Here is a 16,677-nt window from a genome sequence, read left to right on the forward strand (position 1 = left end):
AATACAAGCTTTCCACTAGCTGCTAAAATAGGAGTCTGTGTTGCTTACACCTGCAGATATTAACTGTAAATGGTTTTAATTTTATAGATGAAATGTGTAAAATGCACCTGTAAGAAAGGACATATTCAATTTTTAGGCAGATACTTTTTTTTTATGTTTAATTTTAAGAGATCTAATATTACAGGTTTTCCCCAGATCCATTAAAGTTCTTAACACTTAGGAATACAGCAAAAAGGAAAAAGGTGGTTTAGACTTTGTTTCTTCCTCTTCCCAAATAAAAATATGCCAAAAGAATGTATTCCTACGATGACATTGTCAATAAAAAGTTTTAAAGCTTCATGAAGCACTAACTGTTACTCCAGCTTTATGAAGTAAGCTTTATGAACTGAGACAAGTTCCTGAGCAGTGTGAATTTAAAAAAAAAAAAAAAAGAAAAAGAAAAAAGCTGAAACAGCCTTAAGTCTTAAAACCACACCAACTTGCGACAATGTAACATCAATACAAAGCTACCTCTTAAGCAGCTTCAGGGATTCCCCTCACATCAGGCCTCAGGACTTTTCCAGGGGGTTTCCAAAAACTGTAACAGCACTTTCGCAGTAAGCCAACAAAAGCAACGCAAGCAAGTTCTCAACTGGCATAAATGGTAGTAACTTGAAATTATGCTAATTTATGCCTAATAAGCTCCTGTGTCATAGCATTTAAAACATGTCTTATTAATTCATACTGATTACATTGGCAAATTATAACCAATTATCCTATTTTGGAATTGCATTTCAATGAATAAATCTGATTATATTCATTATACTTTCTGAAATTCTGGTCTAGTTAGATTTTTTGGGTATGACTTATTTTAATGGTATTTGTGAAATAATGTCTCAATAACAAGAATTCCTTACCTCCTATTGACTACACTTGTAGTTTTAAACAGATTCACAAACTTATTAGTCTAATAAGGTCCAATATATGCATTTGGATGCAATTTATATAGCAGGGTTTGACTTTTGCCATCAATGATGGATGAGTGACAGCAGTATTTCATAAAGCAAAATACAACTCTGGGTTGTTAAAGAACTCTATTAATCTTTTTAAGCACTACCATTGATAAATTAAGCACTCCAAAGCAAATTAAAGCAGTCTTTGCCATAAATCATCTAACAGAAGCAGCGTCTTTGTTTAACACAGTCACTCTAGAATGTTAAACTCAGTTGATTCAAGAGACTGAATATTTTTCCCTCCCCTCAACAACTGTGCTACTTGCTAATGAAGAGATTATTTTTCTTCAGAGACAAGCTGCATTATTTCATCTGGAGTCTTCCTACTCAGTCTATGTTTGATAAACTTCCTTTCCTGTATGTCTAAATAAAACTCTATTTTTTCCTCTCTGGATTTTCTTTTTTTTATTTTGATGAATTCTTCTGTTTTGTATTCTGAATACACACAAACACACACCTGCTGGAGGGCAGATGACATACTTCAGTATCAACTGGATGGAAAAAAAAAAGAGCCTTGAGGAAACACTTCTCCAGCTATGGTTTCAAAGTATTTACCTGATATTTTAAATCATGTTTGCCAGTATCCCTTCAGTAATGTTATTAATGCTCGAAGTTTATTTAGATTCCTCTGATCCATTAACATTGAAAGTATATTATGATAGAAGTGACCCTCAGTACCTCACAGCAAGGAGGCCAGTACTCACAGCACCGGGCTGCAGATCAAGACTCCAGAGACTTTATGCTATGTAATTCTTACAGATCCTTCCAGTCACAGCATCTTTCTGTTTAGCTTAACAGGAAACAGAAGAGGACTATGGTTTTGGATTAGACCTGCAGACTACTTAGATCAATTCTCTCTAACAGTACCAGAAGAACATGCTAAATAGCTGCACAAAGCAGATAAAGTAGCCTGCCTCACATAAGAGTCTTATTTAATCCCTTTTAGTCAAGAACTTGCTCATTTTAAACCTTGAAAGTGTTATATCCACTCTGAATACTTTTACTATGCATGTGATTGTTCACTACCTCTTTGAGTCTTGCTAAATTATTCTAACTCAACGAAATCCTGTGGCAGCAAGTTTCATGGCTGAACTGTATGTTATTGCAGAAAAAAAAGAGGATTTCCTTAGATCCGTTTTGAACGTGCCAGCTTCCAAACACTACCCTATTCTAATGTTACCCAGGTAATTTACCTTTCCTAGATCATTTCTTATCACACTTTTTTTGCCACATAAAAAGTATTGATAATTATATCTACTGTATTCGTGTGAAGAATGTATACGCGTTCTCAAACCATTTTGAAATCCTTGTAAGAAAAGACATTAACAAAGCACAATTCTCTTTGCTAGTTATCATCCTACCTGTTTCGTAGAAATGTGTCAAGAGATCCTCCTTTTCAATGAATCGTTGATACAGCCAGTGTGTAAGAGCTTCAGGCTCTACAGGTACATCTTTAACTGGAAAAATCCTACCAAAGAAACAAACATAATTAAACCTAGAAAATGCATTCTGTATGCGAAGGACAAAACTATTCCCTTCTGCCCAGCCCACCCCAAAACATAGAGAACAAGAGTTTGGTATAAATCTAACTGCATGGTTCATTCTCTCTCTGATTCACAGATCACATAGGTATTAAGGATACAAAACTGAATATTCCAGGTTAACAGCCAGATGCACACAGAAGACATAGGCATTACTAGCTTCTATCAAATGCTGCACTACAGCATTTGATAAAAGCTAGTAAGTTGCTAGGTTTTTTTTAAATAGAATACCAGCACACTATATTACTATCCTTAAAAAATACAAACCAAGAAGGTATGAAGTTCATGCACTGAAACAGAAAGAAATAAAAGACTAAGAAGGTTCATCCCCAGTTTTGAAGAAACAGTTCTTCAACAGGCAGAAGCTGCATAACGACATCACTAAGTACCAATAGCTCTGTCTCGCAGAAAACAAGCCCTCTGTGCTTTTCAAAGGATGCCAGCATCTTTGTCTGAAATTTCTAAGGCAGGTTTTACACCGAAAACTGACCATGTAAGTAAGTGTACTCAAATATTGCTGCTCTATTTTAAAAACCCTAGTGCAAGAATTACCAATGTTTTGGTACTTCTACACTGAATGCTAGGTCTACTTAGAAAATCAGATATCCAAGGCAGAATTCACTGAGATACATACATACAGAAACCCCCAAATAACCCACCATACCTCACTGGATTTTTTTCAAAATAGAATTTCAAGTCTTACAGTAACTGTGAAATCTCCTCAGTAGACCCTAAGTGGCTTTTGATATATACAAGAACTTACGTATCTGCTGTGTTTCACTGGGAGGCCAATGCAGAAGAGATTTGTGTATCAGGCTAGCCTGAAAAATTCATACTCTGAAATGTAAGACCTTTACTGCAGGTTTCTCTTTCCAGGTGAGCTCCCATTTACCCTGTCATCTATGCCATGCTTCCATTTTCATTAGTTGATTTTTCATTTCTTTTTAAACACAGTCTTGATTGATTATACTGAAAAGAATTTGAAGTAACACCACAAGCATGTGGGAAGTGCCTGAACAGATAGGAGAATGTCAGACTATAGAAATAAGACACTTCTGAAGAATCCTTTTGTTGCTGTTACTGTTTTCAACATCTTTGCTTGCTTTGTTGCCAAGTCATTTGCACCTCCTCCTTTCAGTTCGATGCATGAAAAAATAAGCTGTAAGTGGAGGAGAAAAGCAGCAAAGCATTGCTCTAATGAGTGAATTAAAAATAATGGTGCTTCGGTATACAGAGATAACTTCAATATAAGGAGATGAACAATTTTATTTTCCAACTATGGCATCAACATGAACTCAGATATTTCTGTAGCCTTTGTAGCAATTCTACCTACGTCTTTCTCACACTGTGGAGTTCTCTGTGCTCTAGTAAAGACAGTCTCAGTAACTAGAAACTAGCAACTGTTATCTCAGGCAAAATACAGTTTGAAGAAAAGTCTTTGGCCAAAGACAAATTTTATTAAATTGTTGGTGGTCCAGTAAATAGCTCAAGTCCTCAGCATGCATATTAAGAACAATGACAAAGACAGGTAATAAAGAACTATTTTATCTTGAAGCCCAGACGTTGTACAGCAGACTAAAATTAAACCATGTAGAGGCAAGTAAAAAACACACCCACAGAGAAAGGACCATTTTTGTTGAGGGTATATAACACTAAGACAGACTTACTCTATGTCCCCAAATACAACTGAGTTGCCAAGCACTATTTTTAACTCTCTTCTGCCTATCTGCTGTGAAGAAATAAAAGGACGCAGCAACAGAATATTGTGTTTCACAGTATATTTCTGAAGGACAGATGCTTGCTTACGGAAGTTCGAAGATGGTTCAGAACTAACAGAATGCATGTGTGGGCTCAGGACAGAAGTCTAGGATTACCTGGCTTCATATGCAGCTTCCATTGTAAGCTGCAGATATTCTTCACCTCCACCTTCACTTCTATTACCCAACGGGTAACAACTCTACAGCTCAATAACCTAGTTAAGCCTGGTATTTTTCCAAGAATGTACCTACTAGTCTGAAAACATTATCACAAGAGCTTACAAGGTATTCATTAGAAAAAATTTACGAGCTGGCACTTTAATGGACTAGCAAAATAGCATAAGTGATACCAACATTGTGAGAGACTAACAGAATGCAGCACACCACTTTCCTGCTTGAATCCATCCAGGCTCTTGTATGAATCAATACAGTACCAGAATACTTGAATCTCTGGATATAAACTCCGCTTCTTAGAAGTTTAAGAAGCATTCACCGTTACACTCATTTTGAATGAATATTAATGCAGAACAGAAAACAACTGGTTTTGCAGTAACGCTACACTGGCTGTCACAATTTAGCAATGGTAAGTGCTAGTGTATTTAGAAGCATTTTCAAACATATTTTTAGATTATCCAGAGTTATTTTTACAAGTGGAACATTTTTATTAATGACTGAGCTAAATTAGAGATGAAATGTTTAAAAAAAAAAAAAATCCTTAAACTGTGGCACAAGCCCTTCCTGTACTAGATAAGGTGAAGCTAAAGCTCCCTGTATTTATACTAAACATACTGCCACTATCATCATCCTCTGCCTGCCAGAGGGCTCAGCCAGCATCTGTGTTTTAAAAGAGCACCCTCTTTAAGGAGACTGGGTTCAGGAAAGGTAACTGAGAGAGTCTGATGTTACAAAACTCTCTACACAGATGATCCAAAATAACGGTGGAAAGCCATTGCTCTAACTGGAGCAGGGTCATTCCCAACCATCAGCTGCGAGGTCTGCCAGGTCTAGTGTTAAAAGATGCAGGAAATAGTTTCTTCTTTTCAATGAGGTATGTAAACGTTGTCAATGTGGTCACAGCATGGGCATCATCTTGGCTCTACCCCACTTTTGTAAAAAAAAGAATGCCACTAAAAGCGAACAGTTTGCTGATCTCCTGAGGAAAATAAAATGTTATCACCACATAAAATTGTCCTGACAAGGAACAAGGTCAACATGTAATAGCTGACGCTTCTAGATTTTCTTGGGCACTTGAATCTTTCTAGCTTTTGGACAAAACTAACCTTGCATTGCATGAAAATAAGAGTGTCCTTGTTCCTGGTGTGGCAAACGAGGAATTTAAGAGCACTGGATAAGGTAACTTGACCAGAAAATTCAAGCAGAATGGAAATACCTCCTTCTCTCATTTCTCATCAAGGGAACAGCTGCTTTGCTATCATCACGGAGAGGTCGGGAGGGGGCTAAACTTCAATAAAAGCAGCACTACCACAGGCTGCACCCTGAGAAGTTAAAAGCGGTGGTGGAAGTAAAGACATACTCCGATGGGAGTCTACAACGCTGTCTCAGTAATGAAGCAGTATCTTTAGCTGGAGGTTACCTATCTGCAGCTGCAAGATGACAACGGCTGTGGGACACTTCACGTAGCTGACAGAGGGATGGCAACTTTCTTAAACCACTACACAAATGTGTGTTTCTATGTCCCAAACCAGAATATATTAGCATAAATGACAGTCCAGGAAAGAAGAAAGGATTTTAAAAAAAGGAGATGTAACTGCCACAGACATGTTGGCATACGTAAGAAATTGTGGAGACCTATCTACTGATAGGCCATTTCTCAAACGATCCCAATTAATTTTCAGAAATACAGCATTTTCAGAAACATTTAATCTCTTTTACATAGTCCTTCTTGGAGAAACAACCTCTGATTCTGTATTAAAATTCTAAAGTTCATAGATACCACCTTTAAGTACTAATTGCCATTCATCATCTGTCCTATCCTGAATTAAAAGTTCTTCATTACCCCTACGCCTTCTAAATCATGGTATTATTTACTGTTTCAGTAAGTCTTTAAATAAACTCAGCACGATGGAGGTTGTTGGTAGATCTCACGTATAACCAAAAATAAGTTGCTTGTGTAAAAAAAGCATATTAAAATATATTGCCAAACTGGATGCCCTTCATAGACGTTTCTGCAAAACTCATTCAGCAACCACAATGTATTCCATCTTATTTATAGCTAAGAGTCTAGTTTATTTCAATAAATCTGTATCAACGTAGACACAAAAAAAGAACTTCCTCAGTAGTTGAAAGCTTGTTTCAACAGCAGCACAGTACAAAAACTGGTACGAGAAAGGTGACATAGTACTCATCCGCATTATGGCACAAAGATAGCTGAGTTAGCTGGAAATCGCGTGGTACTTTCATGCAGCATAAATGCAGCTATCCTCTGCGGCGGAGGCCACTACAGCTGGCTCTGACTTTGGAGCCTCTACACCACAATCACGATCACACAGTGCAAACGCGGGATATGGTCATACAAGGGCACAACCCAGCAGGAAGATAACGCCAAAAAACCCAACTCCACGCCATTCTTGATTGAGGGGAAGCTAAGCATCGAACAAACTTCATACTCAGGGTTTTTTCAATTTTTAACTCTCGGGTTTTGACAACAGAACTGCAGCACATGGGAAATCTTACTGTTAGAGAAACTTGGCGATCAGCTGAGAAACACCAAGTCAGTTAGGCTAAAGAAGTGACTGGTATAAGAAGAAAAGAAATAATCCCAAAACTCAACTCACTGTGGAGAAACGGTGGGAGCTGAGAGTAGTAGCCAGTATGTGGTCTTGCTACACAGTCACAAAACCACTCAGCTTATTTCTGCTGAGTGTAACTGCAGTGTATCTGGATTTATGGTCAATGTGCATCACAAAATGACCCAAGCACAAAGCTAAACCATTCTGAGAAGAGAAAACAAACCTTTCCAACAGACCCATTAAAAGGCAGGTCTTATAGTGATGCCACTAGTTAGAGATGCCTAGCACCTTCCAGCCCTTTTTTTTTGGTGCTTACTGCTTTAACAGATGGGTTGAAATTTCCCCAACAAATCCCAGTGCCATTTGACCTGGTAGAAGTTAATTACATATTTTCCTTGAGTATTATGTTTCAGAGAGCAAACCCAGTTTTTCAGCACTTTCCAATGAGTTTTGAGACAAGCCTGTCAGGGTAAAAAAATTATTCGATAGTTAAAAGGATAAGTTCTCACACCTTTGTGTTTTGAAGAATCTGAAATTTGGTAATTCTTCTTTTTTCTAGGGAAGTGTCTTTTGACATCCTGAGGAAAATCAGGCCACAGCTTAGCCTAATTATGAACTTCTGAAAAACACATCATTTATACAGAAAATTGACGTTTGAAAAGCAAGCTTCAACTCATTATCAAAATTGAGCTTCCAAACAAAAAAAAGATTACTGGATTAAACTGAACCTTCTCTGCCATTTCCATCAGCTAGAAAAGCATCTAAAAATGAAAACATAAGGCTGCTTGCTGTGTCCTCTACACTCCTCTGTTGCTCCTTAAGTGGGATGAAAAAGAAATAATCCTGCAGTAAAAGGACAGTCTATGAGAAAAGGAAAACATTAAATTTGAAAGACCGTAAGGCAGAAAGAGACAGGTTGTGACCAAAGGGAACAGCAGAAAGGACTGACTGAGCGACCAGAACAAAAGAGGCTCTGCAGACTCCCCTGCTCCTGTTCGAGTAACACAGAAAATGTTGCTTTTTTCCCCATGCTGTCATACATCAACTCCTCACTCTGGACTACTCTAAAAGGGGAAAAGCATGTTTAAATCCCGATTCTCCTTTCACACAGTAGAGGCGGCAGCTGGTCAAAACTATTCTTTACTTTTTCCAAAGGGGCTTTTTTCTTTTTTAGTAATTTTTTTTTTCCTGTAACTCAGTTAAAAGAAATGATAGATGAGAAACTAGTGCACTAGAGCACAGAGACTCATGCAGAACTTTCTCTCTCCCCACAGTTATTTAAAAATTACCCTTAAAATTTATTTCAAATTTTATCTCCCAAGACATTCCAAATTACAAACAACGAGCAAAATTTTATTGCACTAAATGAAGGAAAAAGAGGGGAATAACAATAATCCAGACATATTCGATATACATTTCATGAAAATTTCAGAGGACATCTGAAAAACAGAAACACCTCTGACATTTTCCATCTTTGGAAGACATTTCTGACATTTCCATCATTCTAAAGATGAAGTCCACTTTACCTTGCGTTTTCCTTTGCTAACTGAGTTTATTTCAAAAAGTTAAAGAAACACACCAACTTTACAAGGGACATTTCAGGGCTCAACACAGGCCTTTTCAAATCTTAGTCACTGATTTAATCCTTGCCTGCACTGTTAAGGACAAAGAGTAGTTACGACCCAGCTGTTATCAAAATTAAGAATTACTGAGGAACCACCTTGTATTTATGACCTGCAGAGTAAGTGCTGGTGTTCCCAACTGACAACCCCAGATACTCACATGGCTCTGTTACAGCAATGTTTTGGTCTCCACATAGAAGATGAACTTAAAGAAGTAGTTTAGGTTTCCTGGTCAAGCCGTACAGCTACATAGGTCTGGTGTATCATCTTCCACCCCGCAGCTTGACCAGCTCTCAGGGAACAACACTGCACAGAAACCTCCCAGGACACTTCTCGGCACCTTAAAAGGTAGCTCTGCATTTCCAAACAAGTGCCAGGGAAGAGAGGAAGGAGGTTGATATGGCAAGGATCAGCTAGCTGGTCACAAAGCACAGCTGTTTGTAGCACATACTGCTTAACCAGCATAAAGCGCTTTGGTGTTTTTCCAGAACTGCTCCTGATTAAGATCTGACACAGAAACAGGCTTGAGACGTCACTGTATTTTCAGACAAGTGAGGATGCTACCTAGGAGGCACACACGCAAAGCTCCCAAGAGACAGTTTTCCACTGACCATACCTATAATTTAAAAAATAAGCTCTAGGAAATTGATGTCAGCCCACTTGGCTTCAATTATCCGGCTTCCCAATCCTGGAGAAGGTTCAATAAAGTGATAGCAGAGCTGTAAGGTTTTCTTTAACACCAGAAACCCTCCAGGAGAGAAGGGTTATTCCCTACTCTTCCCTGTCCGCCACCCCAGTTTCCCTGGCACATACTCCGTCTTCACAGGTTCTCAGTGGTACCAACAACTCTGTTCAAATCATCAATACATAATTTAAAGTTGTCAAAACCCTGAAAGTGCCCATCACATTACAGCATTCTGCTAAAAAAATAACCCCTAATGAGTAAAGTCAGGTGATTTGGGGGGAAAAAAATATTTAAAAAAAAATCAGTTGCTGTAATGCCCTGAAGGGACTCCAACAGTAAAATTTCTGTATAAGCAATAGAAAAGGATGATGCAACACGAGTAAATTCATGTACACACGCTGTTCAGTCGCTCTCTGCTAATCCTGCCACGGATAAATATATCCTTTATGTAAAACAGAAAAAAATTTTTAAAGCCACGCAAAAATATCTAAAAATAACATTTTATTGTCAAAAACACTGAAGGTGAAAATTCACCATATTAATTCCAAACTACAGCTCTAATTCCAGATACATTAAAAGGTCTTAGCATATCATAGCTAGATGATATGCTAAATCTGGAATAAAGGATACAAAAGCGATATGACTTTTTTGGTACAGAATTATTCTGGGCAGTCAAAGAGAAGAGTTGCAAAAGGACCTGACAATAGTTGCAGATGAAATTAAATAGCAGTAAATGCAAGGCAGTGAACACTGGGGAAGGAAAAAGCACCAGCAGCTACGCATACACTACCACAGCCTCTAAGATTAGCTATTATTACTCTGGTAAGCGATCCTGAAATTGCTGTGGGGAATTCAGGATGTCAGTCAACTCACAAACTAGTTATAGCAGAACCAGAAAAGGCGCAGACAAAAGTAACAAGATAATCGGGGAAAGGCTTTTGTGTAAGGAGACACCAAATAGATGAAGACTCGTTGGGCTGGGAGGGGGACAGGGACAGCTAAGGCAGGATATGAGAAAGCTCTGTAAAACTACAGGCCATGGAGAGTGTCACTGAGAAATCATTCATCCACTACTGGCAGGACAAGGGGGAAACAGGATGCACCCACTGAAGGGTGGAGAACTTAACACAAGCAAAAAGGAAGTGGTCCTGGCTGCCGCCTTCAAGAACAGTTACACATTGCGTCACGGGAAATTGTAGAAGTCTAAGTATAAGCAAGTTAAAAATGGTATTAGACAAGTTCATGAAGGCCAGGTCCATCAGCACCTACCAAAAGAGCGATCCAGATGCGACGCCTGCTTAGAACATGTTACCAGCCATCGCGTGTTAACTGGTGCGTGGGCTGCCTCCCCCTGCCTTTGCTGCTACCGCCCGCTGTCAGAGCCAGGGTACTTTGTTAAATGCATCTTTAAGAATTGCTACCCTGCATCCAACTAAAGCCCTTGCAGTCCAGAGGACGTGTGCCTAAATTTGACGTGCCAATTTAAGAATTGGCAGGACTGGAAAGTTACCCAAAGCCCCAGTTAAAACCAAGACACTGAGTTCGCATCTCAGAGGTATAACATCCAGCTCTCAGCCTTCAGAGACAGGCTGCTGCATTAGTTTTCCATTTGGGGCATACTGCGAATGTCTTTACAGAGTCAGCCATAAAAACTAGAGGTTATTTAATATTAAAAAAAAAAAAAACAAACAAAAAACAACAGAGAGAGAGGCTTGCCCCTGTCTAAACCAGTGATTTAGACCCTCTGGAAGAAAACAACAAACCTCCACCCAACAGTAAACAGTTTCTAATATTTTTTTCTAAGAATTTTAGTACTACAAGAACTGCAACATTCAAGTTCAATGCAAGGAAGGTCACCTTTATGCTCGTGCTCATAAATAGGTTTTGAATATACACATTTAGAAGCAGGAAGTTAATTCAACTTAAGATAACTTTCTCTCTTTTTTAAAGGAAGTATTTTTGGAAATACTGTTTAATACAATTCTAAATACATTTAACTATCCCAGAAATCTGAGAAAGTACTAAAGTGACCTGAATAAAGCATGATAGATATTACGATATCTTACCTAAATTAGGGTGCAAGTATGTTCACCTTCGGAAAAACTTGAAGGCAGATTTCTATAAAAAGCAGGGACAGATTTAAACATGGCTGTGGAAAGGAGCTCCAGTGAGCAGCCTGTACTCTGCATCACACAACACTGACACAGCAGTGATGCTGGAGAAGGTCATTCCCAGTTAAACTGCCACACAGGGGATCCACACAGGGATACCTGAAAGCTTACTGTAAAAGTCTAAAAGCTCCCCAAATCAGCAAAAGGGAATTAAGATGAAATAATGCAATTTTGGGATAAAACGTGATGAACTTATTTGGTATAGGGAGAGTGTTAAAATATTTCTGGAGATTTCAGACTTGCAATTAACTGCAAACCAAAAGCAAAATGCAACTTCTCTCTCTGTTAGTTTAGGTCTTGAGACAAAGAACCGCTGAGGAGAAAAGTTTTAGTAGTATCCCATCCTCGGTGTCAATGAGATTTGCTACGATTTCCAGAGCGTTGCTCTGCTCAACTATTAAGAGTATGCTTTGAGTGAAAAAGCTGACATTTCTTTGTCAGAAAGTTAAATACAATATCTAATAATCTCTCAGGAAACCTGTTATTGAATAACACAGTGGTTTTTAACGTGTTGTCATTATTTTAAAAAAAAAAAAAAAAAATCAGGTTGGGTTTACCAGCACCTTAACGTTAAAGTGGAAAAGATGACCTAGCCTTCAAATAACTATATTCAGCCACAGGACATTAGACAATAACTTAAATGTGCTAAGATATGGAATGGTCACTGAACTTTTCAAAAGAAAACTGTGTTGTGTTTAGATAATACGAGTTGCTCACCTGTGAGAGACGCACATAAAAAAGACATTGCTACTGATTTCCCATATTCTGAAACACGATGTTACTAATTTGTGAATACTCATTTTTTAATATTTTAGTTCAATGTAAGAGTAGAAGGTTTATTTCCTACCTGTAATGTACATGTGTAACCGTTGGCTGTCGGTAGCCAAGAATCCAAGTTTGGATGTCTATAGGTTCACCTTTGGGATACGCAATGGTTGCATCTATCACCCACTGGAGGCCTTTTGATTTGCTCTCTAGGAACAAAAAGAAATGTGATATTAAAAGTAATCAGAAAGTGTATGTCACTCATTTGATAGTTATTCCATTTTTATATTACTTCATGAAGTATGAGGCACAAATGAAATAAGACAGCCAAAAATCAAATCCAGATTTCATTACAGAGCACAGAAATACTCTTACAAACTTCAGCTAGACAAAGATTTTACTTTCACAGTTATTTCTGTTGTTCTTACGTATCGTAGTACACGAATTGAACAAGTTCACTCACTGGGTATGAGTACAGTCACACAACATGTTGGCCCAAATGTTAGGTGCTTCCCCCCATTCACTGAAAGGAAAACTTTAAAAATAAAAATCCAACTTTCTTGGTCAGCACTTTAAGCACATTTACAACTGGGCCTTCGTAAGAGCTCGCAGTTGCAGATCCCTGATGAAACAACAGCCATGCAGATCCCTTTGGACAACTAGCCTCACTACTGGGTTAGGGCAAGTGGATAAAGGTGATTTATGTTATACAACATACTTAGATTTTCAAAGACTTTTTAAAAAAAATCCCTCAAAGGTTTTTAAAAATCTGAGTTACAGGATAAAGAGGAAATACACCACTTCGTGTATTAAAGACAAGAAAACAACGAATAGAAGATGGTCAGTTTTCACAATGGAGAGGAGATTGTATCCACAAGATCCCAGAAAGACTGATACCAGTACATGTTCATATGCTGCTTAGCATATTTAGAAACTGAAAAAAGGATCAAAGGAGGTGAAAATATTTGCTATGAATATTATTCAGGAGAGTCAAATTTAAATCTGAACATAGGTTACTACCAGCAATAGTCAAGGTCAGATATCAGCCTAGCCATGACCTCCCTCTGGCATGTCTTCAATTCACAGGTTTGCAAAGAGGGAGAGCAGCAGATCTGGAAAGCAAACCAGGAAGGAGGGGCACATTGCCAAGATGGCACTTTGAGTTTAGCTTGTCAATTTAATATCTATTCTGTGGGAACTGGAGCTGCCTTGTAACTGAGGTCATGTTATGTTTGGGCTAGCATAGTCATATGCTTACTTAATGCTTAATACACTAGTATAGTAATATTCTTACATCATACCCAGCAATATCTTAAAGCATTTAAAAAGTTGACTATTAAAACCAGCCATCTGTTGGCAGAAGCACGTAAGAGTTGTTAGGTATTCGTACAAAGTACAAGACTCTTCAAGCTTGCAGCTGAAATAGCTATGAAAGAAATATCATAGAGGTTGACAAAAACACTGTTGGCATGAAGAACACGCACAAGGATAGATTGTTCACCATCTTTCTCAATACTAGAATAGACGAAGCCAAGAGGAAAACTTTTCAAAGCAAACAGAGATAAATGATTCTTCGTGCAGAGGGGAATGAAACTGTGGGGAACCCCTTGCCAAAGGATGTCAAGGATGCAGAGAGTTGGGTTCAAGAGGAAACTGGACAAGTACGTAGGAGAAATCCGTTGGAGGGTTAACTAAACAGGCAGAAACCCCCACCTGGCTTGGGAAACCTACCACACTGGAAACAGTCAGAAGCTAGGAGAGTATGTGGGAGAAGAAAGATGCATGCTTGCTATGTTCACACTCTTCCTCTGATATCCACCTGGAGTCAGGGACAAGATGTTGGGCTAGACTGATGTTTGGTCTTGCCCAGAAATGCCACTCAAATTTTACAGAAAAGCTACCACACACATGAAGAAATCTGCAACACACAGTCTGAGGCGCACTCTAAAAGCCACAGAGTTATTAACACCAACTAGAACATATGTGCAAGGACTGACTCGTGAGTTTCTACCTGCATTTAATTTAATTTGCATTTAATTTAATTAAGAGTGAGAAGACAGTTACAGCAATGCTATCACATATATCTATCAATTATTTTAACAAACAGCTAGTGTTTCTGTGGTGTCTACTCAACAACGGAGTTGTACTGCTTCGTTACAAATGCAAATACACTACCTGAATAAGGCTAGACAGTTTTTCCTAATATTTAAGTTATGAGTTATTAATAGCATGCAACGTGCTATTCCAAAATTTGACCAAGTGCAAGCTACACAGGTCAAGCTGAAACATCCAGTGTCACCTTCTGGAAATACAGTGTTTTAAAACCCTGACAGACACGTGAAATGAGAACATGAGGCCCCATTAGAGGCTCCAGGCTTGCCAGCATCATGACAGAGTGCTTGTCAAGTCTCTCTTAAGAAAAGCACTAACTACAGAGTCCTTAATTTTAAAAGTAGCGATGTATTAGAGAAAAGCCAATATGAAATTAATAGTAAATCCACAGAAGTATTAATTTAGAAATGGATTTCGGAACAAAGCCATTCAATTTATTATTTTCCCAGACGTAAAGTAAGAATGGATAAAGACAAGTAAATCGTCTAAGTGAGTAAGCAACAAAGACCATTAATTGCAATTAAAAAGTGCCAGATGAATACAGGCACACTATCTTATTATTTACAGTAAAATGCTTTAAAATCATTTATTAAATATTTAGCTAGCATTTCAAACTGTTCTTTCAGTGGATAATGGTTCAAGCTTCATTGCAGGAAGACTCCTGCAGTCCTCTTCTGGGCTGATTTCCTACCTTCTGCTTTTGTGGAGCCAAGCTGCTGCATGGATTCCTCAGACCAGCTCCAAACTCACCTCCAGCCCCTTCCAGGGCAGGGTGGGGAGAAAAACCTGCCTCTGACAGCCCACCAGGAACCCCAGGTTGTTGGTGGTGGTGGTGGTGGAATTCTGAAGGCAACGTCAGCCTTCATAGACCCTCCTTTAGAGCAAGCAGGTCTTAGTGCAGCTACCTCCAGGTCAATTACCAAGACATGCTATCAAATCACAGTCACAGGCATATTTCTGCATGCTCTGGTTTAAAATAAGCCTTACATAATCAACCAAGATCTCACATTGCCAAAAAAAAACCCCTAAGTCACCAAGGATTTCAGAAAATTAATTTTGAAATAAATCTTGCTGTCCTTTTTGGGCGGTTATACTGTGCTGTGCCCTGCTCATGAGAATATTTATTTTAAAGCCACGAAGCTCTAACAAATCCTGAAACTGAAAAAGAAACAGACAACTGCACACAACACAAAGGGGTAGGACCTCAGTATGCCAGAAGATGCTGCTTTCAAGCCTAAGCAGACCTTAGAACAAGAATAAACCCTACTATTTTTTAAATAGAGCACACTAACAGGAACTCAGAACAGGACTGCTGCGTTAGTTATACTATGGTGTGAATCTCAGGTCTGGCATTTGTAGCTGAAAAAAAGGAAGTTGCGTATACCTGATCAAGAACTCCTCTTGCCAAGTTTGGCTTGGGCAACACAGCCACAGATGTTTCTGACAGCCAAACCCTTTTGAACTTTCTACCTACCATTAAAAGACACTCCAATTCTTCATTTCTAGTACCTGCTGAAAGATTGAGCAGCCTGGCTACCAGAAACTTCAGCAGAAGAAACTGCAGCAGAGGCCAAATTTAAGCTGATCTCTCTGAGGACTAGTTTTTCTTCTGTGATGTCAGTCTGCTTGCCATTTTCAGCACAGGTGGAGGATTTTGATTTCTCAAATCGCCTCAAAATGTTAGCAGTCTGATTCTTTTAAAATAGTACATAAATGCCCAAAACAGGCCTACAGGCATCTGTCCTACACAGTTGCATCCAAACCACATAGTAACAAGTTCCTTAGTATGAATGGTACATACTTGCCTTATGAGTGCTAAGACAAGACTGAACGATCACACGTAACAGTAGCTTTCTGGCCTAGACAAAAAAAAAATCAAAATAAAATTTAAACAGTCTCCTAACTTTTTTTTCTTTTTTTAAATCACCAGCACAGGCAAATCTTCATAACTACTTTTTTTCCTTATTTTTATTCTAGCTGTGGATTCAGCGATAGTAAGTTACTTCATATTTAGTTATGAAGCAACTTAACCATCAGCGTCTTCAAGATATTCAGTGCTTCATCATCCTCTATGGTCTTCTCACAGCAGATACTTGACTGTCTACAATCACAAATTTAGTAGGGTTCAGAGCTCCTTTTCATCCCCTCTATGTCCTCCCTGGGTTTACTCAACCAATGCTAAAAGCCGGATTTGACTATGCGCAGGACTCTTCAAACCTGCCAGCAGGCCACCAGCATTTACCACTGAGAAAAACAGCAAGTTATAAAGACGGGTTTCAGCA

The 16,677-nt window shown here is 38.6% G+C and overlaps 1 protein-coding gene across 1 annotated transcript in view; it reads right to left on the reverse strand.

The window, feature by feature from the left end:
* LPGAT1 (lysophosphatidylglycerol acyltransferase 1) overlaps positions 1-16,677 on the reverse strand; it is a gene marked incomplete at its 5' end in the record, with an annotated part of 35,011 nt that overhangs the window by 3,229 nt on the left and 15,105 nt on the right. The window contains 2 exons of the mRNA XM_009585124.1: positions 2,354-2,460; positions 12,366-12,492. Of these exons, the coding sequence (XP_009583419.1) occupies positions 2,354-2,460; positions 12,366-12,492 (234 nt within the window). The remainder of the gene's footprint in view (positions 1-2,353; positions 2,461-12,365; positions 12,493-16,677) is intronic.

The sequence above is a fragment of the Fulmarus glacialis genome, unplaced genomic scaffold (genome assembly GCF_000690835.1).
Source record: "Fulmarus glacialis isolate BGI_N327 unplaced genomic scaffold, ASM69083v1 scaffold38730, whole genome shotgun sequence".
Lineage (NCBI taxonomy): Eukaryota > Metazoa > Chordata > Aves > Procellariiformes > Procellariidae > Fulmarus > Fulmarus glacialis.